This window comes from Theropithecus gelada, chromosome 3 (genome assembly GCF_003255815.1).
Source record: "Theropithecus gelada isolate Dixy chromosome 3, Tgel_1.0, whole genome shotgun sequence".
Classification (NCBI taxonomy): Eukaryota; Metazoa; Chordata; class Mammalia; order Primates; family Cercopithecidae; genus Theropithecus; species Theropithecus gelada.
In genome coordinates this window covers 64,579,993-64,606,564 of record NC_037670.1, presented here as the reverse complement: position 1 = coordinate 64,606,564, position 26,572 = coordinate 64,579,993, and the positions used below count along the sequence as shown (strand labels likewise).

General features: G+C 38.9%; 1 protein-coding gene across 1 annotated transcript in view; it reads left to right on the top strand.

The window, feature by feature from the left end:
- The window catches only part of ABCA13 (ATP binding cassette subfamily A member 13), a 505,863-nt gene that overhangs the window by 337,378 nt on the left and 141,913 nt on the right, over window positions 1-26,572 (top strand). The window contains exons 47-49 of the mRNA XM_025379476.1: window positions 763-850; window positions 7,007-7,115; window positions 25,612-25,666. Coding sequence (XP_025235261.1) covers window positions 763-850; window positions 7,007-7,115; window positions 25,612-25,666 — 252 coding nt within the window. The remainder of the gene's footprint in view (window positions 1-762; window positions 851-7,006; window positions 7,116-25,611; window positions 25,667-26,572) is intronic.

Here is a 26,572-nt window from a genome sequence, read left to right as displayed (position 1 = left end):
AAAAAAAAAAAAAAACAAACAAAAAAAACAACCTTTTTTTTTTCTTTTTTTTTTTCCTTTTTTTTTTTTTCCTTGGAGATAGAGACTTGCTTGCTCTGTTGCCTAGACTGGAGTGCAATGGCATGATGTCCACTGTAACCTCTGCCTCCCGGGTTCAAATGATTCTCTTGCCTCAGCCTCTTGAGTAGCTGGGATTACAGGCGCCTGCCACCATGCCCAGCTGTTTTTTTAATTTTTTTTTTTTGTATTTTTACAAAATACAGAAAAAGACAAGGTTTCACTGTGTTGGCCAGGCTGGTCTCGAACTCCTGACCTCAGGTGATCCATCTGCCTTGGCCTCCCAACATTCTGGGATTACAGGCGTGAGCCACCACACCTAGCCCAAGAAAGTCTGAATAGTGGTTTCGTAGAGGGAATGACCATTAATTAAAATAATTACAGTGGTGATGATCAAGCCCTATCTGTTACACGGCATGTATGTCCTCCCAAGACAGTTAGGTGTGACAAGTACACTTTCTAATGTGGCCAGCCTTATGCAGACCTTCTCAATTATCAGTGCCTTCCATTTTGCCTGGCTTGAGAGCCAGGCAACTTCCATTAGCACAGCGCTTCTGCCTGTGTGTTCATGTCACAGATCACAGATGCTCAGCTGGCTACTGTCCTAAGACTGCTGTACATGGTGGGGTTAGTAATGAACACCCTCTGGTTAGCAGTCCTGGTGTTCTGTGGTTGAAGCACTAACACAATGTTCATTGTTAACAGGCTTGGAGGTTGGTCTTTTGGAGTACAAATCCCCAGTGAAGCTGGAGGTGCAAATGCAAACATATCAAAAACCCCAACTCTGGCAAAGGTAATCATATTCTTTTTATTTTTTTTTCCTGTTTTAGAAAGTATTTAGGAAAACTCAACATTCAAATATATTTTTGAGCACAGGGTTGGGAAGGACCAGATTAAATCCCAGCATTTGTTACTAAGCATTAAGAAAAATTATATGTAAACATTGTCTTGAGAAAAAAATGACTTGTTTTTCATTAGAAATGGAAGAAATAGGTTTTTGCTTTTTGTTAAGACAGGACTTCACCTAGTAAATACAAAGTGGAGGAAAAAATCTATTTTTAAAGTATCCATAGTTGTGATAATTGGAAATATCACTAGTTTTTTTGCTGGCCAAGGAGTTCTTCCATTCATGTAAATGCCTTATCTTCCAGAAGGCTGGATAAAATAGGCCTGGAGATGACACAAAGAAAGCAGTAGTTACACAGAGCTACTCTTAGGAGTCCTGGATTTTCAAGCCCTGCCAGGACTATTCCTATGAATTAGGAATGGTCCCCTTGGAATTAGAGAAGCTAGGTGGGGGGATTCTTCAGATGTAAGGGAATGGGGACTGGGATAGAGGAAAGATGCCTTGATCCATCAGTAGGAATAGAGAAGTGGTGAACCCAACAGTGAGTTGTTGTTGTTTAAGGAAAAAAGTCAACACTACGTTAAAATGGGGCAAGCAGAAAGATTCAAAGCATTCAGTCTCCATGACTAGAGAAATAGTATTGTGTTTGATTGAGAGAGAAATCGGAAAAGGGTAGATTGTGGGAGGAAGTTAAGTCCACTGTGGGAAAGTGAGTGTGAGTTCTTGTTAGGACATCAGTATAGACATTTCATTCTGTAGTGTGTGGATGTTGTGTCTACTCATGAACCCACTGTGGAACTATGAGAACAAGAACAATCTCCATGAGCCCAGGAAGGCACTCTGTCTTTTCTGTAGTGGGGACTTTCATGGTTCATGTGAACCTGAAGAAGCTTATTGGGATAAAGATAAGCCCATGTTGGAGGTTTATTCAGTGAAATAACAATTCTTACAGGTACTTCACAATGTCATCCCTGACGAGACAGTCATACTTCACAATGTAATCCCTAAACAAAATTTTAACAGTCATGCATTACAATGTAATCCCTGGGAAAAATTTTCAGTCATGGTGTGGGTGATTCAGGAATCTCTCCAACAGCTGAGGTTTGTTCAAATCTCTTTTCCTTCTCAAGGCAACATGCATGCATGAAGATTTAAAGCTCAATATGAAAATATCATTTTTAATAACTTGATAGAAAAATAACTTAAAATATATTTGCTGACATATATTGGAATATATTATGTAGCCGTTATGAAAATACACCTAATTAGCAGAAGGAATTTGTTCATTTCCTCTACAAATATTCCGACTTTTTAGACTATCCCAATCTAAACCCTTCTTACATATTCATAGGAGATGGTTGTGTCTTTGCTTTGAAGTGTTTAAGGCACAGACCTCTTGTTCAGTGATGGGTGGCTGGGGATTTGTGTGTTCCCCTCACGTCTGTAACTTTTTTGTCTTTGTTTAGATGAGTCTTCTGTACTGACACGTTTGAGTGGTGATTGCTGAAGTTTTTAATGTTATTTACGTGTCCTTTGACAGGCACAAGCACGCAGGTGAATTATACTTGACCCTTTGGAGGCTGAGCTCCTCTCCAGCAAGCCAAGGAACTCAACGTTGTTGTGGGGTGTAAAGGGCAATCTATTATTTGACATACTCACCAGAACTGCTGGTGGCTGATAGTGCATCAAATGATTGCATTTATTTTTCTGTAATTAATGACCAGCTTTTTCTTTCAGCCTTTAGGCTACATTCACCAACACAGATGATATGAGTTTCATAGTCTTTCTGAAGGAAAACATGGAAAATTTGCATATGAATAGGCTTAATGTATGGTTCATTATCTTGTAGAATGTCTCTTGTGCGACCTTTATGAGTTCTATCATTCACATCTTGAGTGTTTAGCTTGTTTAATCAAAACACTCTTTAGAACTTACACATTTCAGTTAAAGAAACCAAACACATTTTCCCTTTTTTTTTTTTTTTTTTTTTTATAATTCTTTTCTCCCATGGAATTTAATGTATTTGAATATCCCCTGGGTTTTTTTTTTTTTTTCTTATAGCTACTTAGTTACTTTTCTGAGGGGCTGTTATTCCTGAGATGAAAGGTCTGTTCTGGGGTGTCATAGTGTGTTCCTAAAAGAAGATTAATTTCCTATTTCATTTATTGGACTTTATCACTTCATGACTTATGGACTGGTAGGGAAGGAAATCCCACAGCTTATTTCCAGAACACAGCCTAGTTTTAGAAAACCATTCTTAGGAGAAAAAGAAAAAGAAAAAGAAAGAAAGAAAGAAAGAAAAGCTTTTTCTTTGAACTCTTTTAAGTCCTGAATGCTAACTTTAACATCATCACAAAGTATGCATTTATTACTTAAAGAATTTATAAAACCTTTCTCAAGTAAAGGCCAGTTTATAAAGGAACGGATCAGGAGTTCCAGAACATTTTAAAATCTGTTCCTTGCAACTCTGCAAATCAATCATTTATTGCCAAAATAATGCTATATAGCAAACAACTGCAAACCGTTAGTAACATCAAGAGTAAACATGCATTTCGCTCATGAGTCTGTGGGATTGTGCTGCTGTGGGCTGTGCATAACAGATGGTGCCAGGCCCCACTAGCTGTGGGGAATTTGGGATGCTCCTTAGCCAGGCCCTGGTTCTGCATCCTGGGAATGTTCCCCAGCTCATCATCTGCATTGGCCCTTAACTCTACTCTGCGAGGTGCTTTCCCTTCCATTGCCCTCCATGGCTGTGTGTGAAGATACTTTAAAATACGCCTTTTGGGTAGCTCTCAGCCTGCTTCCTGCCTGTGGACAGCTGGGTTCTTAGAGAGCTATTTACATTTTACTTGTATTCCAGCCTGGGGTACCTTCTTGATACAGCTTCCTATAAAGCACTCTAGGTTTTCTAGTTTTCTAACTGAGATCCACAAGCTACTCTCACGATGTTGTTGAGATATGCTGCTCTCTCTAAAATTAATTAGTGGCATTTGGGGAATGCCAGAATACTAGGGGACAACACCCTTTAGGTTCCTAAAAGCCCTGTGTCCCCCTGAGAGAGTCTCTAAGCAGCATCATTCTTTGAAGATCTCAACAAAGTTCTTACAATCGCACCCTTGACTTGATCTTTCTTCTGAGGCCATGTCTTTCAACATTCTCTCTAGAGAGCTCCATACCCAGGTCAAAATGTTTATTGGGCACCATTTCCATCTTTGAAGTTAATACAGGTGATAATATTACCCACTGTTCTCACACTGTAATATGCATCATCCTTTTTTCAGCTATTTATAGCAGTTTGTTTTTTATTATTTTTCTCCAGTATTCCTAAGTATTTTATCATGTATTTCCAGGCTTCTTTGATTGTTTCTTTGTCCCCCAACTTGCTGTTCTCAAAAGCAATGCCAACTATTTTCAGTTTTTGGTACAGTAACACCTTATTCCAGTGTAAATCACTATGTTGGTATTCTATGGCTACAATAATGCTCTACAACAACAATTTCAAAGCTCAGTGGCCTCCACAATGGACGTTCATTTAGCTCATGGGTCTGTGAGGTTTTTCTAATACAGAATGAGCTGGGCTGATCTTGGCCAGGAATGAACATGTGTGTGGTTGGCTGGCTATTGGCTTCAGCTGGGATGACAGTGGAGGTCTCAGCTCCACTGTTGCATCTGATCCTCCAGCAGATTAGTCTGGCCATGCTCCCATAGTGATAGCAGAGGCATAAGGGAGCCTTCAGGAACGTACACGTGTCTCTCAAACCTCTGCTTGTGCCACATTCTATTGGCCATAGCAAGTCACATGGTCAAGCACAGCATCAGATTGGGAGGGCATGAAAGTCATATAGCAAAGCACGTGGATACAGAGATGGTGAAGAACTAGGGCCCTTAATGCAATCATGAAGAGAAGTTTTAGCCGGGTGCAGTGGCTCACACCTATAATCTCAGGACTTTGGGAGTCCAAGGTGGGCGGATCACCTGAGGTTGGGAGTTCGAGACCAGCCTGACCAACATGGAGAAACCCGTCTCTACTAAGAATACAAAATTAGCTGGGTGTGGTGACGCATGCCTGTAATCCCAGCTACTCGGGAGGCTAAGGCAAGAGAATCCCTTGAACTCGGGAGGCAGAGGTTGTGGTGAGCTGAGATTGCACCGTTGCACTCCAGCCTGGGCAACAAGAGCAAAACTCTGTCTCAAAAAAACCAAACACAAAAACAAAACACAAACAGAGGTCTCAGAGTCTACAAAGGGTGAAGCTAAGGAGGCTGAGCAGGCAGCCTCCTGTCTTTCTAGCTCCATTGTGTCAAAGAAGCTCTGCTTTTGTTTCTGTACTGTAGTGTAGTGTCATTTTAAAGTTTTTTTTAATCACTCTACTTTTAAAACAAAAATTAAAATAATAAAACAAAACAAAATTAAAAAACCTTAATTCAGGGCAGGGACTATCATTGTGTCTTCTATCTTTTTCCCTTCATTTGAGCAGTTAAGGGAATCAAGGCTTGGGGGAGAAGGAGGTCACAGACAGGGCTAGTGGGAGGCTCCACTTTCCACAGGCAGTGGGCTTTTCTGCCAGATTAGCCTGTCCCATAACTTTAACAGAATCTTAAGCTTCTATCATTTCCAGAAATCTGGCTAGTGCCTGTGCAGGGGTGTGTGTGTGTGAGGGGGCAGGGTGGCATGGGCGAGAGACCCCGGAAGGTGACAGTACAGAGCTGTGTGGGTGGGTGACGTGGACACACCTCTGATGTATGACATAAACTCCTTCAGTTCACTTTTGACTTTTCCATCAAAGGAACTTGGAATTTACCCTACTTTGGAGAATTGTGTGTCTACGTTGCTTTAGATTTTCTTTTTCTTTTTCTTTTTGGTCACAAAATCCCACTCTGTTTAGGCATAGCCTTGAACACTCACAGTTCTGTAGTTAGTGGGTCTCAAGTTTCACTTCTTCCCCTTGGGGTTTAAAAAAATGATTGGCAAGGATTTCTCTGTGAACTTAAGAAAATATTTAAAAACGAGTGGTGTGAAAGATGAGGTCTGGTTTCTGAATTGCCTGAAGAGGCAGGCTATTTGAGAAAGAATTGGGGAACAATTGTCTTGTGTCTTAGGGTTTTGTTTTTGTTTTTTCTGTTTTTGGTTTTTAACTATATGATCAATATTTTATTACTTAACTGTTTCCACGAACACAATAGCTGCCACACAAGACTGTGGTTAAAAAATAATTAGTTATAGCATGAAGGGGTGGAAAGAAAATAGATTGGAAGCCCTCAAGTTGGAAGGGATTTGAGATCTAGTCCAAAGTTTGCATAAACTACGAGAACTTGAATAGGTTCCTCCAAGCCTTAACTTGCTGTGGTGCAGTTCTAATTCTACCAAGTGGATTATCTGTCACAAAAGGCAGACTCTTCTAGAGAAATGAGCTGTTCAGTCAATTGAATTAAAACCAAAATGCATCAGTTGGAGTCATCATAGTTCTTGAAGATACTCACTTGCTTTTCAAATTAATAATATATTTTCATTTTTATTAAAATATTGATACTTTGAAATATAGATACTGATGGTTTGATTAGTGTTTTTTATGATGCTTCTTATTCTAGCTTTAATAACATTGTCTTTCTCTTATTTTCACCTTTCTCTTGACAGGCATGCTACTTTATTCTCCATGCTCAGTAAATGTTCAGTTCAGTTTATTCTGAGAAATAATGTTTCATGCTCAGTTATTAATTTGAAAGTAATCATTTTTTTCTGATCATCTTCCACACTTTTAATTTGCAGGTCAAATTTCATTAGCTTACTAACTGAGAAAGAAAAAAAATGATAGGCTTTGGTTCCTTTTTTCTTGTAAGAATATAATTATAGAGCAACATTCACATTTGTTCTGGGGAAAATTAATCTATTTTTAGCTGTAAATTATATGCTTGAGATAAATATAAAATTAGCATACTGGAATTGACTGCTCACTGTCAGCCACGCAGGAACATTACTTTGAATCCTGCACTCAGGTGCCTTGGAAGTTAATTGACACATATGTTCCTTATATCCCAGAATAGTTGACAAACAGACTTAAGAACTAATTTTGTGAGAGCCATTAAATTATCTTTCTTTTTTTAGGTGTGGTATAATCAGAAGGGTTTTCATTCCCTACCTTCCTACTTAAATCATCTAAACAACCTTATTTTGTGGCAGCACCTATCCCCTACTGTGGACTGGCGACAATACGGTAATGTTATTTTTCATGCATTATAATTCACTACTTTCAAAAGACAATGTTTTTAAAAGTGAAAGAAGCAGAAAAGGTTCTGAATAGAAATGTGAGGAGCAATGAGAAAGTTTCTACTTGGCAGCCAATCCATGTCTAAACACAATACAAAGTTGTAGGCTCTCTTTCCCTTTATTTGTGTGTCATTAAATGTCTTTACTTTCTTGAACCTGTAACCTCCTCTGTAGGATGAGGGGAACAAAATGTGACTGGTGAGTTATCTCCTAAAATTATTTTATTCTGTGACTTAGTATCTTACAGAAGCAAGAAAAATTTTATCTTTTAAAGACAATATTATATGGAATACTGTGACAGAGAATACAGACTGTCCCTCCTCCTTATCATTGGGAAGATGAATATCACATTTTGATTTATGCTGAGCCCTCAATTCATCAATTATTTATGTTGATCATGGATTCATTATCTATGCTTTCTTATTTTGGTAAATGGCATGGGTCCATTTCTGGTATCCAGAGTTACCTTATTGGTTTAAGTAAATGTTTATTTATTTCACTTGGGTGGGATAAATTATAATTTGTTAATTTAATTTAGTTTCTTTTCTAAAGAAAGGAAAGAAACAAGAAGTATAAGCAACAGACCATGTCCACCACAATTTATTGACAAAATATATTTGTTGAAACATTAATTCACATAGACATCAACACTAAACAATTTTTCTAATATACTCTCACTTTATTTCAATCGTACTTTATTTTTCCATATTTATTTTTCCTTCTACACCAATTTTTTTAACAAAGTAAATTTAATTATTTTGTGGTACTGTAATTATTTTGGAATGATAATAGGTAATATAAAAGTTAAAAATGTACATGACTAAGAGAAGTATAAAAATAGTATAATAGTCATACAGAGTAGGGACAGCAGAATAACGTTTATAAAATATTTGAAATGTATCAAGAACTTCATTAGATATTTAACATCCATGGTCTTATCTAATTTTTATGTCAAGTTTGTAAGATAGACAATATTTGCCTACTTTACTGATTAGAAAACTGATTTTCAGAAAACATCTGAGCAAGGTAATAATAGGGCCATAATTGGATTCTAGCTCTAGCTGATAACAAACTCTTGCTCTTCTACGACATCAAACCGAGACGTCATTCTGGTGGGCATGAATACAGCGTGGTTCACAGAGGGGAAGTCATTAACATTGGATCTTGAACAATGAGCAGAAGTTTGACTGAGGTCAGAAAGCCATTCCAGGTCTCAGCAATGCAATAACAATCATAGTGTATGTTCAGCTTATGTGGAAGAGTCCAGTTTGACCTCATCATAAAGCTGAACATAGAGGGATAATTGTTGATCACTTTGGAAAGGTTGTTTAACATAAAATGCTGCTTGGCTTTGACTGACATGATGAAGAGTATGGAGTTTGGTAAGCAATAGACAGGCTTTACCAATATGTGACAATAAGAATGACATCATATAAGTAATATGTTAGGAAGAATGATCTGGAAACCGCTGATTAAAGGAAGAAGACTGGTGGCAATTTAATGACCTATTGGAAGGATACTGCTTACAATTTTGAGGCCAGGATGAATCCAGAGGAAAAAGAAATGATAAATTTCAGACAGATGGGAGAAAAGATTGAGGCACTAGGGATGGGAATAAACAAGATTTTAAGAAAGGCTAAAATATAAACCTGAGCATTTTAAAGTTCAGTACTGATGACATTATAAGAAATGTCAGGGAGAAGATACGTTTTCAAGGAAGGGGTGAGGTGATTTGTGCAGGATCAGAGATGCTACTTTGGTTCACATATATAGATGAAAATGTGCAGTAGGATTCAGAAAACTGGAGAGAAAAGTTCAGTAGAGCAGTCATAGGTAACCTAAGTTCTAACCTTAATAACAAATGATAGATAAAAGTGTGGTAAAGTGAGATCCTGCATGGGTCAGACACAGGCTCAGAACAGAAGAGGGCTATGGGTAGAACAGAGGGAAGAGGACAAAATTCTGTATCCCTTGAGGTAAGAAGATCTTGGCACGAAGGCCATTGGGGCAGAATTTCACACAGATGGGCAGGAAAAATGAAATATTTCAGGGTCATCCAGAAGAATAAGAATACAGAGGTTTTGCTGGTGACCTCCAGAGGGCTAGTTCAATGGTGTTTCAGAAATGAAAAATTAAAGTAGAAGGAATTAAGCAGAGAGAGGTTTTTTTTGAAACGAGACTAAACAGATAAATTCTAATTTGACTTGTTGATGCATCATCATGGGAAAGGAAGGTTTGTGCAATAAATTGGGAATATACAATACATAGCCCCACAGGAGGGTGTGTTGGGAGTTATTATCAAAATATTGATAAAGAACTCCCACAAGCAGGGCTCTGAAGAAAATATTGTATTACATCCCTTGATGCGTGCTTGTTCCTATGGGAAATGGACAGAGCTAGAACTATTAGCTTAATAATTATAGTGAAACAAACCTTGCCCCAGTATGGAGCTTCGATAAATCCCGTGAAAGCAGAAGTTGTGTTTTGCTCCCTGTTGGTCTCAGCAGTCCCACAGCACCAGGCTCAGGGGACATTCAGGCTATAACAAGTGAATGCACGGATCATTGTACTACACGGACAATATATCACACTTCTCATCACAATGGTTTTTGATGAGGTTTCAGCAGATGTACACATTCTGATATTAGAGATTTCTGAATCCTGATGCAGGCCACATGATAAGAAGCTATTTTCTTAAAACCCAGGCTGGCCCTTTCTCTCTGTTGAGTAAATTTGCAGCTTTTCAGAACCCCTAATTTTGAACCTAAAACTCATTGTAAATCTGAATATTATAATGATTCAACTGGAGTCAGTTTTTAAAGTATGGAAAGGCTGGTACTGGCCTAGACCAAATAGATGTGGTTTGAGAAGTGAATCTCCAAGGTAAATCATTTCCTCCTGTATGAGTATGACTGCAGTTGGGGTGTTCTCTACTTAGTGAGTGCAAAAGATGCCAAGACTTCCTTGCAAGTACAGCCTAGAGCCTGGGGGAAAGGCATGGATTTGGGGGTACATGTAAGGGATGAAAAAAGCATTGAATATATTTTCATATCAGAGACTTTTTTCCTCTCTTTATGCTCACATTAGTAACTTAGTCACATGTCATGTAATATTTTTCAGAATCTCATGGAAATTTAAGTCAGTTGAGGCCAAAATCCTAATCTTGATTGCGTTTTGTCCTGCATATTCCGTGGTAAATCAGCAAATCTTATCTCTTCTGCCCTTGAAATCCTGAATGTGCACATTTTCAGTATGTTACTATTGCTCACCTGGCCCATGGTACCATGCACTCCTACCTGGACGCTTTCACCAGCTTATTTTGTGGGTCCCTGGGGCCACCCTTGCTCCCTACCCCAAAAGTCTCATCTCTGCATACGTGCCCACCATCACCCATGGAATGTGTCTGTCAGATTACAGCATCCCCTCTGGCTTCCTATAGCTCTTAAAAGAAAGAAACAATTCCTACCTATGACCTGCAGGTCCTCCCTGGTCTGGGCCCTGCAGCCTCTCCTGCTTCATCTCAAACCACTTAATCGCAACCTTGCTGAAATTTCAACTCTAGCCACACCTGACTCCTTGCTTTCTCCTAAGTATGCCACCTGTTCTCCCATTTCACATCACAGTTCCCTTTTCTGGAATTTTCTCTCCCTTATATTTACATGACTTGCCCACTCACTTTCTTTTAACTTTTCCCAGCAATGTCCAACTGGGGTGAAATACTAAAAATACAAAAGCAAAACACAAATCCAATTCTATGTGCCCACCGCAGATGACCTTGTGTAACTTTTTGATGATAGTCTATGTCTGCGCATCTTCCTATTCTGGTTGCACTCTTCTGAAAGCGTGTTTGTCAAGATTCCACTTATATTGATTCAGCAATAAAGGCACAATCAAGATGCTGATATTTCTCTGGGAAATGTATTTCTAAAATTGTAAACCTCGTCCTTCTTGACCAATATTCAAGACTTTTAATGCCTCACATGTGTGTTCATGATAAAGATCACACTTCTAAATTGGCATGTGCTAGCTGCTCCTGACCTATCATCTCAGCCTCGTCTCTCCCTTACGGCCCCTCACTTTCCCCTCTGTGTGGCTGGCCTTTGCATCACTGCCCTGCCGTCCCTGTGAGCCTGGTATCTGCATTGCCTCTGCTGAGACTGCCTGTCTTCTCCTGCATCACCTTAAGCATTCCTGCTCAACTTTCTAGGCCCATCTCAGACATCAGCTCTGCTGGAATACTCACCACCCTTGAAGGATGAATTAGTGGCTTTTCTTTCTTCTCCCATAGTTATTTGCTTATGAAATTCATCCGTATATTTATTTTTAGCAAGCATTCATATAATGACAGATATTTTCCAGACACTGTGTTAGGTCATTGCTGTATTTTGAATGTGTCTCCCAAAAGTCTATGTGTTGGAAACTTGGTCCCCAGTGTAACAGTGTTGGGAGGAGGGGCCTTTGGGAGGTGCTTGGGTCATGAGGGCTCCACTGTCATGAATGAATTAATGCTGGTGTCTCAGGAGTGGGCTACTTATTGCTGGTGCCATGCCCTTGGAGTTCCCAGACTCCAGACTGTGAAAAACAGCATTTTTCCTTTATAAATTACCCAGTCTCATAGCTGGGCATGGTGGCTCATTCTTGTAACCCCAGAACTTTGGTTGGCTGAGGCAGGTGTATCACCTGAAGTCAGGAGTTCGAGACCAGTCTGGCCAACATGGTGAAACTCTGTCTGTACTAAAAATAAAAAGAAATTAGCCGGGTGTGTTGGTGGACACCTGTAATCCCAGCTACTTGGGAGGCTGAGGCAGGTGAATTGCTTGAACCCGGGAGACGGAGGTTGCAGTGAGCTAACATCACTGTACTCCAGCATGAGCGACGGTCTCAATAAATAAATAAATAAATAAATAAATAACCCATTCTCAGGTATTCTATTATAGCAAAAGAAAATAGACTAAGACAGTCATTAGAGCAGTTGATACTTCACATTATCATTATTTGTTTACATTCCTTTGTTAATAAGAATGTAAACACTTCTTGGAAGGTGTTTATACTACTGATGTTTGTGTTTTCTAAAGTCTTTATTCATAGGTATTTAATAAATATGTTATTTAAGTGAATTTGCTTTTGCACTACATTTTAGGGTTACTATAGTACATTACATTATCATAATTACCTTCTAAAATAAAGATAAATATGCAGCAAAATACGTACTTCTTTCATTACTAGGACCTTTTAAGTTGGCATAATTTTATTAAATTAAAATGTTAAATAAAGACATAATGAACCTAAGAGGAAATTTCTTTTAATAAGATTAACAGAATAAGTGAAAACAGAAGATTAAATAGATAGTGCTTAAGTAGATAAGAAGGTATCTTCCTCTGATAGAGTAAAAATGAAAGGGGATAGGTATTATTTTTTTGTGTGTTATTGGGGGTGGTTGTGGGTGGTGATGATAGCAGTTGTAAAGGTTAAACTTCTCCAACTACTTATTGAAATTTCATCCAAACCTTGGAGTGCTAGTAATGAAGTGCCACCGTGTGAGAGGAATTAACCTCAGCAATGTCATGAACAAGCTAGATCCATGGTCATTAAACTGTCTACTCATTGGAATCACTTAAGCGTTTAAAAAATACTTATTTCTGTTGCTAACCCAAAAAGATTCTGATTTGGTTGATTTGGAGTAAGTCTTTGACAGCAGGCATTTCAAATGTTTTTGGGTGATTCTAATTGTAACGAAGTCTGAGAACCACTGGGTTAAACTGATAAACTTCCCAGCTGATCCATATTTTGACCATTGAAGCGGGAAAACAGACAGAAGTATAAGTTAGTAGTCAGTTTAGAGATATCCACACTCACCTTCTCACTGCTAGGAAGGAACCTGATAGGTACCTGGCTACTGGGTGTCAGGGGAGGACTGTTCTGTATTAGAACAAGAAAGAGCTCTTGTCTTTCTTTTCTCCACATTTATATATCTCTTTTGTAATCCCCTGGAGGGCCACAACTCATTAGTATGCTGCAGACCCCAGAGGGGAAGGAGAAGGGTGGTGCATGTTGCATGCTAGGATGATGGGACAGAGATGAAATGAACCTGGGAGCAGTGAATGACATGCATGGTAGTTTTTCCTGCTTTGCTTTTGATGAAATGAGAAACCTGCTAAAATCTCCAAATCATAACAGAGAGTATGAGCATGAGAACAGGGGAAAATCTCTGATCTGTAATAGACCTACTGAATGAACCGCATTGGCTATTGGTAATTGGCTGGCATCCATAACTTTCAACATGCCCTTGAGAGCTTTGGAGATATATAGAGAGAAGATCTGGTGGTACCCAAGTGAAGGTAAAGGGGCACCCTGGTAAGGGAGGATTCTGAGCAATGAAAAGCATCAGTACTAGCTTGCCCTTGCTGGAATCAAGAAGGAGTAAGAAACAAAAGGACAGCAAAGCCAGTTACCAAACCCAGCGTGGAACAAGGACTGATCCCCCAATCACAGAGAGGAGGACATTGCATATATTGAGAGGGTGTTTTCATGGGGAGCATCTCATGGTGTGTTTATATCTGCATAAATAGAGGAAAATGTGTGAACTCTACGAAAGAGAGGATAAAAGATAAGAAGAAAATGCCAGGCGGAGCTGCAGTGTGTTACAAAAAAGGAGCTAACTTAGATGAAGACAGAAATATGAATTTTTGTTGGATACAGTGAATAACATTATTGATTGATTACAAACCTCTCTCCTTCATTTAGAATTATTGACTTAAAGAACAAACATGCAGTATTCTCTAAGAACACACAGGGAAAAGGTGACACAGTAAAACTGATCAGAGGGGAAAAGCTAGAGGAGTCAGTATAGAAAAAAAGCAGATGAATCACAAAGAAAGAAGCAATGATGTAAGAAGAAAATGAATCAAACACAAAACAAAACAACAAAATAATTCTGTACCAATGGATTGGAAGAGTTTGTCATGATTCTATCAAAATTTGTGAATTAGGTATTATGGCAGTAGCAATGATTGATGGACAAATTTGGTGAATTTTCTAAAGTTCAAGGATAAAGAAAAAAGTTTTTACAAAGCAACGAGTCAAAGCACATTAGTTTCAAAGGAATGCAAATAAGACTGGCCTCTGACATTTTTTATAATTTCCTTTGAGATTTCATCTTTGACTCAGGGATTGTTTAGACACATGTTATTTAAATTCTAAGTTTTTGAGATTTTCCTGTGGTCTTTCTGTTACTGATTTCTGGTTTGATTCATCATGGTCAGTGACCATACTCTGCATTATTTCAATTATTTTAAATTGGTTGAAGTTCATTTTATGGTCAGGATATTGTTTATCTTGAAGCTTCCATGGGTGATTAAGAAAAAAGTATTCTACTCGTTGTTAGAAATGTATATTATATGTCAATTAGATTCTGTTGGTTGATTATGTGGTTTTGTTCTTCCGTATCTTCCCTTATCATTAAAGATTACTGAATCTTCGCTGAAGATCATCACTGACACATATCATTTGCTGAGAGGCGAGTAGTAAAGTCTCCAAATTGTGGCTTTGTTTCTTTGTTCAGTTCCATCAGTTTTTGCTTCATGTATTTTGAAGCTCTGAGGTGCACGTCAAATGTGTACCTCACATTGGTACCTTACAGACATATGGCATAGTCACATATTTCTGATGGATTGAGCCTTTTATCATTTGGGATGATTATATTTTCCTGGTAGATTAATCCTTTGCATATATGTAGTGTTCCTCTTTGTCACTAGTAAATGTAGTTGCTGTGAGATCTATTTTATCTGATATTAACGTAGTCGCTCCTTCTCTTATTCTTTTGGTTAATGTTTACATGCTATATCTTTTCCATTATTTTTTTTCCAACCTATCTCACTGTGTAAAGTGAGTTTTGTGTAGAGCGTATGTTGTTGGGTCGTATTTTTTAAACTGAGCTTCCTATCTCTGCCTTTTAATTGGTGTTTGGGAATCATTTACATTTAAGGTAATTGCTTATATATTTGGGTGTAAGTTTGACACCATCATTTGTTTTATGTTTCCTGTTTCTCTTTTCTTGCTTTCCATGAGTTACTTGAGTATTTTTTTTTCAGGATTCTATCATAGTTTATTTATAGTATTTTTAAGTATATACATTGATTTAGTTTTCTTAGTGGTTCTTCTAGGTGTTAAAATACATATGTATGACTTATCACAGTCTACTGATATTGTTATTTACTATCTTGGGTGACGTGTAGAAAGCTTACTTCAATTTAGGTCCTTTTACCCTGTTTACCTTTAAAATATTATTGTCTTAAGTATTTCCTATACATCGAGCACCACATCAGATGGTGTTCTAATTTTTAGTTAAGTCACCAAATGTGACTTAGGAAACTCATGAGGTGAACGATAGTCTATTATGTATGCTGCTATTTTTAATACATCTTGATGTTCATCTTTCCTTTTGGAAGTTCCAAGCCTTTTCCTGTTATGATTTCCTTTGTGTTTAAGTAACTTCTTTTGCTATTCTTTAAGAGTAGGTTTGCTAATGACAAATTTGCTTGTTTTTTTCAATGGATACAATCTTTATTTCACCTTGATTCTTGAAAGATATTTTCACTGAATATAGAATTCGTGGTTGGCAATTAAAGAAAAGCTCAGCACTTAAAAAATGTGCTACCTCCTTTTGGCCTCCGTGGTTTCAAATTAGAAATCCAACTATTACTCTAGTTGGTATTTTCTTCCCTCTCTCTTTGTGACTGCTTTAAAGAATTTTTTTTGTTGTTGACTTATTAGTTTCTAGAAATTTAATTATAATGTATCTTGGTGTGGCTTTCTTTGGTTTTATCCTATTTGGGATTTACTTAGCTCTTGGATTTTTAGGTTTATTTTTTTTTAATTTTTTTTAATTTTACCAAACTTGGGAAGTTTTCAGCTGTTACGTCTTTGAACACTTTTTCAGCCCCACTCACTCTTTCCTTTTTCTCTGAGATCGGGTAATGAGATTATTAGCTCTTGTATTGTTTTTCCACAGGTCTCTTTCCTGAGTCTCATTTTTAAAAAAGTTTATTTCTCTATGTTATTTAAATTGGATAAGTTTTATGTTTTCAACTCGAGTCCATGGAGTCTCTATTTGTTTAGCTGCACTCAACTGTGGAGCATATCCAGTGGGTTTTTAATTTCTGTCATTGTATATTTTAGTTTTAGAATTTTCATTTGTTTTTTAATCATTTATATTTTCTAGTGAGATTTTGTTTTTCATATTTAAGGAAAATTCAGCATTACTTTTTGAAGCATCTTTATGATACACATTGTCAGATAATTCCGACATTCAGTTCGTTTTGACATTACCATCTGTTTATTATCTTTCTCAACTGGTAATATTCTGGCTCTTGTTGTGAAGGATTATTTTCAGTTGTATCCTAGACATTTTGGAAACTGTAGTATGTGACTCTGGATCCCTTTTCCTAGCAGGCAACCCTTCTGTTGAGGAATCGTATGAGAGCCACCTAGATGTGTATGTTTTGATCCCCTGTGGGCCCGATGACACCACCCTGACTAGGCAAAGGTAGAGGACTGATTTACACTGCTTTTGTGCAGATGAGTGGGATCAGATTGCCCACCAGCCTCACTGATACATTTATGGTAAATGAGGCATTGACTCATGCTGTCTCATTGCCTCTAAGTGAGGAAGGAGTAGAGTCTGCTCCCCACTGGGCCCTGATGATGCTGGAGACAGTTAGTGAAGTACCAGCTAGCTCACTTTGAAAGTATTCTTTAGTCTCAGCTGATCAAAGCCAGATGGAAATGGATGCTTGGCATCCCTCTGGGCCCTGCTGACACTGGGGTCGGGGCAGTGGTGGAACCAGGGTACTGAGTAGCCGTATTCTGCGCTTCCGGGTTCAGTCTCGTTGCTGCCAGGTAGATGTGGAGGCTCAGTTCTTCACTTGTCCCTCGTGACATGAGAAGTAGAGTGGCAGCTAGCCCTGTCTCACTCTGCTTTGTGAAGTCTCATTGCTACCAGGTAGGGATGGAGACTCAACTTGCCTCAGGATCCCAGCGAGAAAACCATTGTGCCCCTTGTCTCTGTCAGGTGGGGAGTGGAAGATTCACTACCCAAAGGGCCCTGCTGAAACCTGAGAGGGTGGGAACAGTTTTGCTGGTGGTGTTTGCCTAGAGTAAGGCAGATATTGCTAAAGAGTAGTTCTTTTGTTAGACTACTCTTTTCTGGGTCCTTTGGTTTTTTTATTTGTGGGAGTCTTTCTTATTTGTACTTGTTGAGTTTCAATTTGGAGACTTGGGCAATGCCTTGTTCAGGATGTATGTGAGGTGATAAGGAAGCCAGGGTATTTATTGTTGTATTGTTGAAGTCTTACAGTATCAGGGCACCACCATCTTGTTTGCATCCCAGAATCTTCCTATTTCTATTTGTTGTGTTATGTCCAGCAGTTTTTCATTGGAAAAACGAGGACCTGGCAGAACTGGGGCTGCTCCATCTAGAGGGAATATCTCTGGCATATTAACCACAACCTCAAAGGCGAGAATAATAGAAGAGCACCTATGGAATATGGAAAGAAAAAGCTATACTCCCCACATTCTGCACCTAGTGAAGATGTTTCCTGTAAAGCACATGGGCCACAGAGATATGCTCATGTAGAATATGGCTCAAAAATATATTGTAGACATATTGTTCATGAAAAAGAATGCCAGGAGATAGCTACTTGAGATATTAACTGAAATGAAGATCATGAAAAATATTGAATGCACACAAGGAAGAAAAGAACTTGGGTGAGCACCGGTTGTAGTGAAGGACATAGATTATGCAAAGGTTTGTATGCGTGTGGTAAAAAATTAATGGAAGATCAAGAATTATCCATTAAACTGAACGTATGTAATATAAAACTTAATAATAATAGTTACATGTAGAGAAAATTCTCAACAGAAATAATTAAGATCCAAATGCAAACAGTGATTACTTCTGATTGATTTTGGGTAGAATTATAAGTTATTTTAATTTTATTCTTCACCCTATTTTAAAATTTAAAACCCTTCTACAATTGGCGTCTATTACTCATAAGAGTAATAATTAATCTTAGTGTTGAGAAAAATACATTTTTTTCAGGATAGATTGATGAGGAAGAGAGAGAGAAAGTCATCAAAATGCCATGTAGTCAGAAGAGCTCATATATTTCTTTTAATAGTTTGTTAGATTGAATTAACTTTTTACCCTTCCATATTTCAGTGATATCTCATAGTGAATCAATTAAAACAACATAAACTTTCCACATATACTGATGGTAAGACAAATTTTTTCCTTTTGATGTAGATGCTTACAGACATCTGGGCATTGGTACTTCTAAAGACATACATTTTATAGGAGTAATGAACCCAAAAGTGAGTACTTGAATTGGAGACATGTTAAGTATCTTGCTATCATAATGGATATTCAACGAAAACACAGATGTGCATTTTTACCAAAGACAAATAAACAGAGTCTGGAAACCATAACAGATGTAGCCATAATGAGAACACTAAATGAGAAAACTAATTTTGTACATTTGTACATTGCTGTGGGCCAATTCCTGGAAAGAAAAGCCAGAATATAAATGATAAAACAAGCAAACAAAGAAAAATTATTCAAATGTACTCAACATGTACATTATGAAACGTCATTTCTGAAAACTTATGAAGTAATGTCGTAAAGACTTGAGTGAGCTTCTTCTGCTCAATTCTGGTGTTGAAACTATGCCCCTTTTACTTAGGAGCCTTGTACCTTTTACCAACATCATTGTCTCAAGATTCTATTACAGTACAATTGTTATCTAACTAGAATACTGAGTGCTCAACATACAATGAAATCAACAACCCAATTACAGAGATTGTCCATTGCAATAACGTGTTTTTTATAGCAAGGATATCAAAGACTATAAATGATTTTCCTAGTCTCATAGGAAATTGATTAGACTGGTATCCAGAAAATCAGGGTTGTAGTTCTCACTCTGGCACCAATTATGCTTGACCTCAGATAAGTTAGTAGAGTATGCTTATGCCTCCGTTTCCTTACCTGCACCCACTCACCAACCCTCGGCTACACTTCCTTTACAGTAGGCTCCATCACGTCTGGTGGGATTCCTCTTTATGAGACAGGGCATAGCTATCCTCTCTTTCTTTGGATGCATGAAGAGAGCTCTGCTTTCTAACATTTTACCGTTTTATAGAACAAGGGGTATCATGGGAAGGTGCAGGGTAGTGTGAGGGTGAGCCCATGCAGTTGCAATTGCTCCTACCTGCTGCTTTTTGCTCAGGGATCTAGGACAACCAAGGATCCTTAAGTAGGAGAGTAAGCTTCCACCTGTGTCTTGTTTGTTCTTTCTTTATTCATTACTCTTATTTTTGAGAAAGTACCTGTTATTTATTTAAATATCTCCAAGTCTGTCTTCCTTTTTGAAAAATAAGAGTAAAATCTTTTTAGCACCAATTTAAAGATATATGAACTTGATTTTTTTTTTTTTTTTTTTTGAGACGGAGTCTCACTCTGTTGCCCAGGGTGGAGTGCAGTGGCTGAACTCAGCTCACTGCAAGCTCCGCCTCCTGGGTTTACACCAAGCTTGATTTTTATATATGTTTAATTCTATGCAGCTGGTTTCAAAGAATGACTATGATTCTAAAAACATCTAATGTAGTGATTGACAAGCTAAATCGCAATATAAAAAATGAAAAGTTCTCCCAGTGTTCCTAAACCAAAACATTACATGGGTTTCACCCTGCACCTCTCTGCCACCCCTCCAGTCTTCCCACTGAAGCTCCAGGGCAGCCCTGCAGGATTGCACTTTCCTTGCACTCCAGCCCTGTGCTGAGGTATCCTGTGCATCTGGAATCTACCCTTCCTTAGAAAGCTCCCCGACTTCCTCCCACCCTGGTGCTCCTCCCACCCTGGTGCACCCAACATCCTAAGTGACTTTATACAGGACATAGTCCTGTGAGTGGGCTGTAGTACCCCCACCACACTGTGCTTTCTCAGGGAGGGCCTACTTGTCCCTCCCATCAAACTGCTGTGGCATAATGGGCAGGGAAAAGATGCATGTTGAATGAATTCTCAGTTCTGTGAAGGAAGAGGAATCAAATCTCTATTTGACCCTTGGTGAAACTCAATTACTGTCCAGTGCCCTGGTTTTCACCACCAAGATCATACCAAAGTCAGAACATTCTTTAACCCTTGGCCTGACAGGGGCAGGCTGTTGCCTTATAAAAGGTGGTGGTCAATGTCCAGTGGAGGGAGGTGGGGAGTGAACTCAAGACTGACAGCAGGTCCAGGGTTTTCTCTACTTACTTGATGACATTATTTTCCTAAACACTGTGGTCTAAGGCCCACTTATTCTCTGTGTCTTAGCTTTGAAAGATACTTTTTAATTTCAGAGTGAAAACATGGGAATGTTAAGCCCAAAGTGCTTAGGAATTGTCCAGGAGCTCTGAGTCCTGAGCAGAAAGGCCCCATTCCAAGGCCATGAGGATTCCCTAGAGGGCCCTGTGAGAGGAACTGTAGATCACTGTGTTCTTCAACAGAGTGTCTTTAAATATTTACTCTGTGACAATCATGTAAATTATAGGACTCTAAAGCCAGTGCCAAATTGAAAATCTGTGGCCCCTCTGAATTATTTATGAGTAAGGGACCTAGGAAGGGAGAGGCAGCCACTGTAGTTTGGGGGGTTCTGGTATTTGCACCAGTGGTTTTTTACTTCTGAGACCTAGGCGGAGACAGAGGTCATGGAGGATTATAGCTATGTGCAAAAAATTGGAAGAGAAGGCAGGATGGCTGCCATCAGTGGGCTCTCTCCTGAAGTTCTTTATGTGAAATTTATCAGCTGCTCTATTCTGCTGTCATAGTTGAGGTTTTCATTTCTATGTTATGCTGTCATTGGGATCCATTGCGGCTCATTGTACAGGCAGGATTATCAGTGCTCTGTATGTTAGTAAGTGATTTGAAGAAAGAGGCACAGACCTGGGACTCCAGACACGTGGGTTCTGCCTGTGTCAGGAGCAAGTTCCAGACTCCAGGAAAAGTCACTACATTCCTCTGATTCTGTTTCTGCTTCTGGAACACAAGGGCCTGTCCAAGCTAGACCACTTCATGGGATTTCATTTTCCTATAATAATTTACCGTTCTAAAATGCTGAAGCTGACTTACAAAGAACTGTGCATAGTATACTAGCTTCCTTAACACAATTTCACCATCAGATTACTGAATGAGAAAATGTATTATGAAAACATCCAGTAGAAGATCTGGCACATTGGGGAATTACTAACTACAGGAGCAGTCAATCATTTCACCAGCGAGATGGGAGACCAGATGTACTCTCGCCTCCTAGATTAAAACCCTAAAAGAATGACACAAATCCAGGAAATGTGCTAAAATGAAGGGCAATAAATTCATAACAGAGGAACTAGGATACAGAAAGCAAATATGAGAGCACTGTTTTTAATCTTTCAGCAATGACTGTTATGGTTTAAGGTAAGGAAAAGTATTTATGCCACTTGATCAAATAAAGATCCAACCTTGGTATTTTAACATTTTATTATTGAGCTCCCCACAGAAACAGCAGTGTTCTTTTGGCAGCTTTTCACTGCAGAATGAACAGAACAGAGGCCTTCAGCCTCCAGCCTTGTATCTTTCCCACTGTATGGCTATAGTCTTCGGAAAACCAGACATGTGTGCTGAAGAAAGATGTATGATATGCTGGCAGGGAAATGATTGTGGTGTCTGCAGACCAAGGTCTGAATCTCAGCTGTGTCACAGCTGTTAGTCTATAGGAAGATTTCCTAAATATTTGTGCTTCAGATACTGCTTCTGTAAACAGGCATAATATTTCTGATGTGACATAGTTGCTCTATCAGAATTTATACAAACAATCTAATGTCCTAAACAGCATACAGTACATGGCTACAGGCTAATTTTTGTGTATTTCTGGCTACTAACCCTTTCTTTCTGCTCACAAGTATGAAAGGACTTAGAGTTTGAGATTTCCCTCTCCTCCTTTTTACCTTTCATTTACCTCCTTTAAATTTTCATACTCCTGAAAATTTAATTAATCCTCTTTTTGTGCACGGTGAGGATAACTAAGATCTAATTTCTCAGCAAATGTTTTAGTATGCAAAACGTTATTAACTACAGTTGCCATGCTATATATCTGGTTTCCAGAACTTATTTATGTATTTACTTATGTGTGTATTTATTTATTGAGAGAGATGAGGTCTCACTCTGTTGGCCAGGCTGGAATGCAGTGGTCCAGTCATGGTTTACCGCAGCCTCAAAATCCAGGGCTCAAGCAGTCCTCCCACCTCAGCCTTTCAAGTAGCTGAGACTACAATTGCATGCCACCATGCCCTGATAAGTAAAACAATTTGTTTGGTAGAAATGGGGGATCTCCATGTTGGCCTCAAACTCCTGGGCTTAAGCAATCTTCCTTCCTTGGCCTCCCAAAGGGCTGAGATTACAGGTGTGAGCTACCATGCCCAGCCTTTATCTTATGTCTGGAATTTTGTATCCTTTGACTAACATCTCCCCATTGCCTCTTTCCCCTGGCCCCTGGTGACAGCCTTCTGCTCTCCCTTTCTGTGAATTTGATTTTTAAAAGTTCTACATATAAATGAGATTTTGCCTTTCTTTGACTGGCTTATTTCACTTAACATAATGTCCTTCATGTTCATTCATGTTGTCTCAAAGACAGAATTTCCTTCTCTTCTGAAGCTGAGTAATGTTCCATTATGTGCATGAATATCTGTCTATCTTATATTTTCTGTATCCATTCATTTATCAAGGGACACAAGTTATTTTCATATCTTGGCTATTGTGAATAATGCTGCAATGAACATGGGCCTGCAGATATCCCTTCAAGATAGTATTTTATTTTACTTTATTTTTTGACATATATCCAGAAATGGGTTTGCTAGAGCATATGGTAGACCTATTTTTAATTTTTTGAGACATCCCATACTGTTTTCCGTAATGGCTCTACTAATTTACATTCCCACCAGCAGGATAAAAATTGTGATAATAATTTTGTAATGTATACATATATCAAAACATTACATTGTACACCTTAAATGTATGCAATTTTTATTTATCAATTATACTTGAATAAAGCTGGAAACAAAACAAACAAAATGAAAGCAATAATAATTGAAAACAAAGGAAATTTAATTCAGCGTTGGACAGACATGAGGCAGGAGTTGGGTGTCAGCAGGGCTGGACAGGAAGCATAAGGAAATGATGACGCATGCCTGCAGCCATAGTTTGGGGAAATGATAACAATCCAGCTTTTCAAATGGGAGCAGTGGGGGAATACAAAGATTGGATTTGACTTTAAAGGAGATCTGTGTCTAGGTAAAGAATATGGGCTCTATATTTTTCTATTTCTTTCTGGAAGTTCTCTAGACTTTCTGGGTGAGGGGATTCATCAGTGTGTGGAGAAGCGAGCTGAGCAGGCATGCACATGTTTGTGAGTGAGGCCTGGCACAGCGAGGATGGAGTTCAGGTGAAAGTAACAGGACTCGGCAACTTCTTGGACGTGTGGGGTTAAGAAGAGCAGGGAGATGGGAGGACTTAGTGTTTTCTGAGCCTGGGTGACTGGGAAGATGATGGGGATATTTGCCCCAGAGTGTGTGTGTGTGTGTATGTGTGTGTGTGTATTTAGGTTAAACAATTTCAGTATTCTACTGTGTTCCTCAAATAATGTAATTCCAAGACATGTACTTAGCTAACCACATTTCTCGGGATCCTCTTAATCTAGAATGTTCTCATTCTTTTGTAGAATCTGGAAGAGCACACAACATTGCAAATATACTCCCACCATCCACAGCACCAGTGGGGCACGGGCCATACTTTGGCAGGATCTGATACTTTATAAACACTATCTAATGTCACTTGACTTTTTCCAACCCCCTGACAAGGTTGGTTGACATTGGGCTGCACATGAAGTGAGAAGCTGCCTGTGAGTCAACACTTTAGCTAGGAAGGACAGGACTGGCAGGCCCCATGAGAAGTAGGCTAGAAGTCAAGCTTGGTGAAAGAAAGACACATAGGAGAAAGACTGGTGGGTGTTACTGGTCCAGACAGGTGAGGGTTCAAGACCATAATTCAGTCATGATGAATGTGGTAAGTCCAGGATCCAGCAGACGATGCAGCAGGTGTCAGGCACACACACTGTGAGCCTGGACCGGAATATCTGGGCAGTATTAATTCATAATCAAAAAAATTATTCTGGAAAACTGTACAGTGGATTTGCTGAACCAATAGCTCCTACTGTTGTTGCTTCTATGAGCCAGAACTTGCCTTAGTGTGTAGCTGAGTCCCCAGTGGAAGGAAAAAAAGGCTGGCATAGCTGGGGAGAAGAGCAGGTGGCAAAGGGACAGAAGTCCAGATGCTTGGTGGCAAAACTGTTGGAATTTTGGAGCACTGTAGCCTGTTCCAACTCTGTACCTTTTATGTATGTTTACTTATACCCCATGATGTTTCAGTAAGAATTTAATGTGCTCTCATAAGGCAATGCAAAATACCAATGATAAGATAAATTAAAATGCAGGTGATAGGATAAATTAAAATACAGATGATAAGGTAAATTGAAGGTGAGCCAAAAGAAAAATAAGCAAAATCTAGGACTGGCAAAATGAAATGGAGCAAGGATTTGTGCCTTTGGTAATGGCCTCCACATACAAGCCACACATTTGACTCCAATCACTGACACAACCAATTAGGAAAAGGAAACCTGATTACTCTCACAGTCCACAATGTCCAAGATAAAACACGAACCGATTTTATTTATGGAATTCTTCTTAACACAATATTGACTAGAATTCTCTAGGGAAGCACTATCCCACTCGGTGATATTATAAACAGCTCTTATAATAAAATCCTTTTAATTGATAAGCTGATGGCAATTTCTTCATTTTGGCTGCTGGCATCACACACATGCACAAGCCCAAGAAAGCAAGCAAAGTGAAACAAAACAAACAACTCCTAAACCAAAATTGGTTCAATGGAACAGTTCAGTTTTCTATCTATCTAGACCTGGCTTCATCTAGAAGTGAATATTGATCTGATACATATGAAATAGTCTTATTTGTGTATTGTTACTTAGCCTGAGTAAGTTTCCTCTCTGCAAACATAGGCTATGGGATACTTATGAGGATTAGACAATAAAATGTGAGAACCTATAAACACAGTGCCTGTCATGTAAAGCATGAACAAGTCATACTGGTTATGTTTGACAACAACATCAGTGACAGAAATCCCAGCACATATTTGCTGAATTTCACAGTGCCATTTGCCATTCTTTTCTGCTAATCGGCCGGGGCATGGGCAAAGCAAGCAGGATACATCGTGATGGCACAGGGAATCTGCGTAGCCTGTAGATGAGCTGCGATTCACCATGAGCAGGCTGAAGGCTTACTTTTCAATTTGTCTTTCACAGGAATAACACTCTACAGCCACCCATATGGAGGGGCCTTGCTGAATGAGGACAGGATGTGAGTTGACGGAATGCTGAGGGGTGTGTCACTCTGACTATGGAAGAAAATCTGTGGGTTACTTAGGGATGACTTTGGTCTCTCTTTTGTATTTGCCCCAAGAGATGGCTTATAGAATTAGTAAGAAATGCCCACAGGACTTGAACATTTCTTTGCAAAGTGTGAGAAAAATGACTATTAAGAGAGGTGGTGCATTGACTGAGCTTAAAACAGATGATTATGTCATGCAACTGTACTTCTAAGCAGAAATTATTCTAAGGGAATGATTTACCAGAAGCTTATGTGGCTGTACACCTTCCAAAGAGTTTTTGGGGTTAAAATCATAAACATTGTATTCATGTAGGTCAACATAGTAATGCCTCCTTGAATATTTCTCATGCAAGATTTTCCTCAAGATCCAGATGGAGACATGGGCGGGGATAAGGCCAGAGCTCTTCAAGTACAGAATTCTGTGCCAGTTCTCACTGTCTTTGTAAAGGGTAGCACACTTCCACCTGTCTTCTCTCTTTCTCCCCCATCTCCCTTCTCTGTGATATGGTTGACAAACTGTTAATTAAAAGTCAATAATAAAAATAGGTATTTAAAAATACTTTAAAATAATTTAAAATACCTACCAAATTAAGTTGGAGAATGCAAATCTGCTTAATGGGCATTCTCTGCTCAAGTTGTTAATCTGGCAGGAACCGGCAGGAAGCATGGGTTGGGTTGCAGCTTGTCCTCACATTCCCATAATGATTTTCAGGATTCTAGCTTTAACAGTGTCTGACACCTTCCAGAATTCCAAGAGTAGGCTAGCTGACATCTGTTGTAGAGTGCGACACAATGGAGCAGAAGGCATGGCACAGCAGATGACTTGTGCTGAGGAGTTCCATCGTGTCGGCCTCCTGAAAGACCATCTGTGGTCTG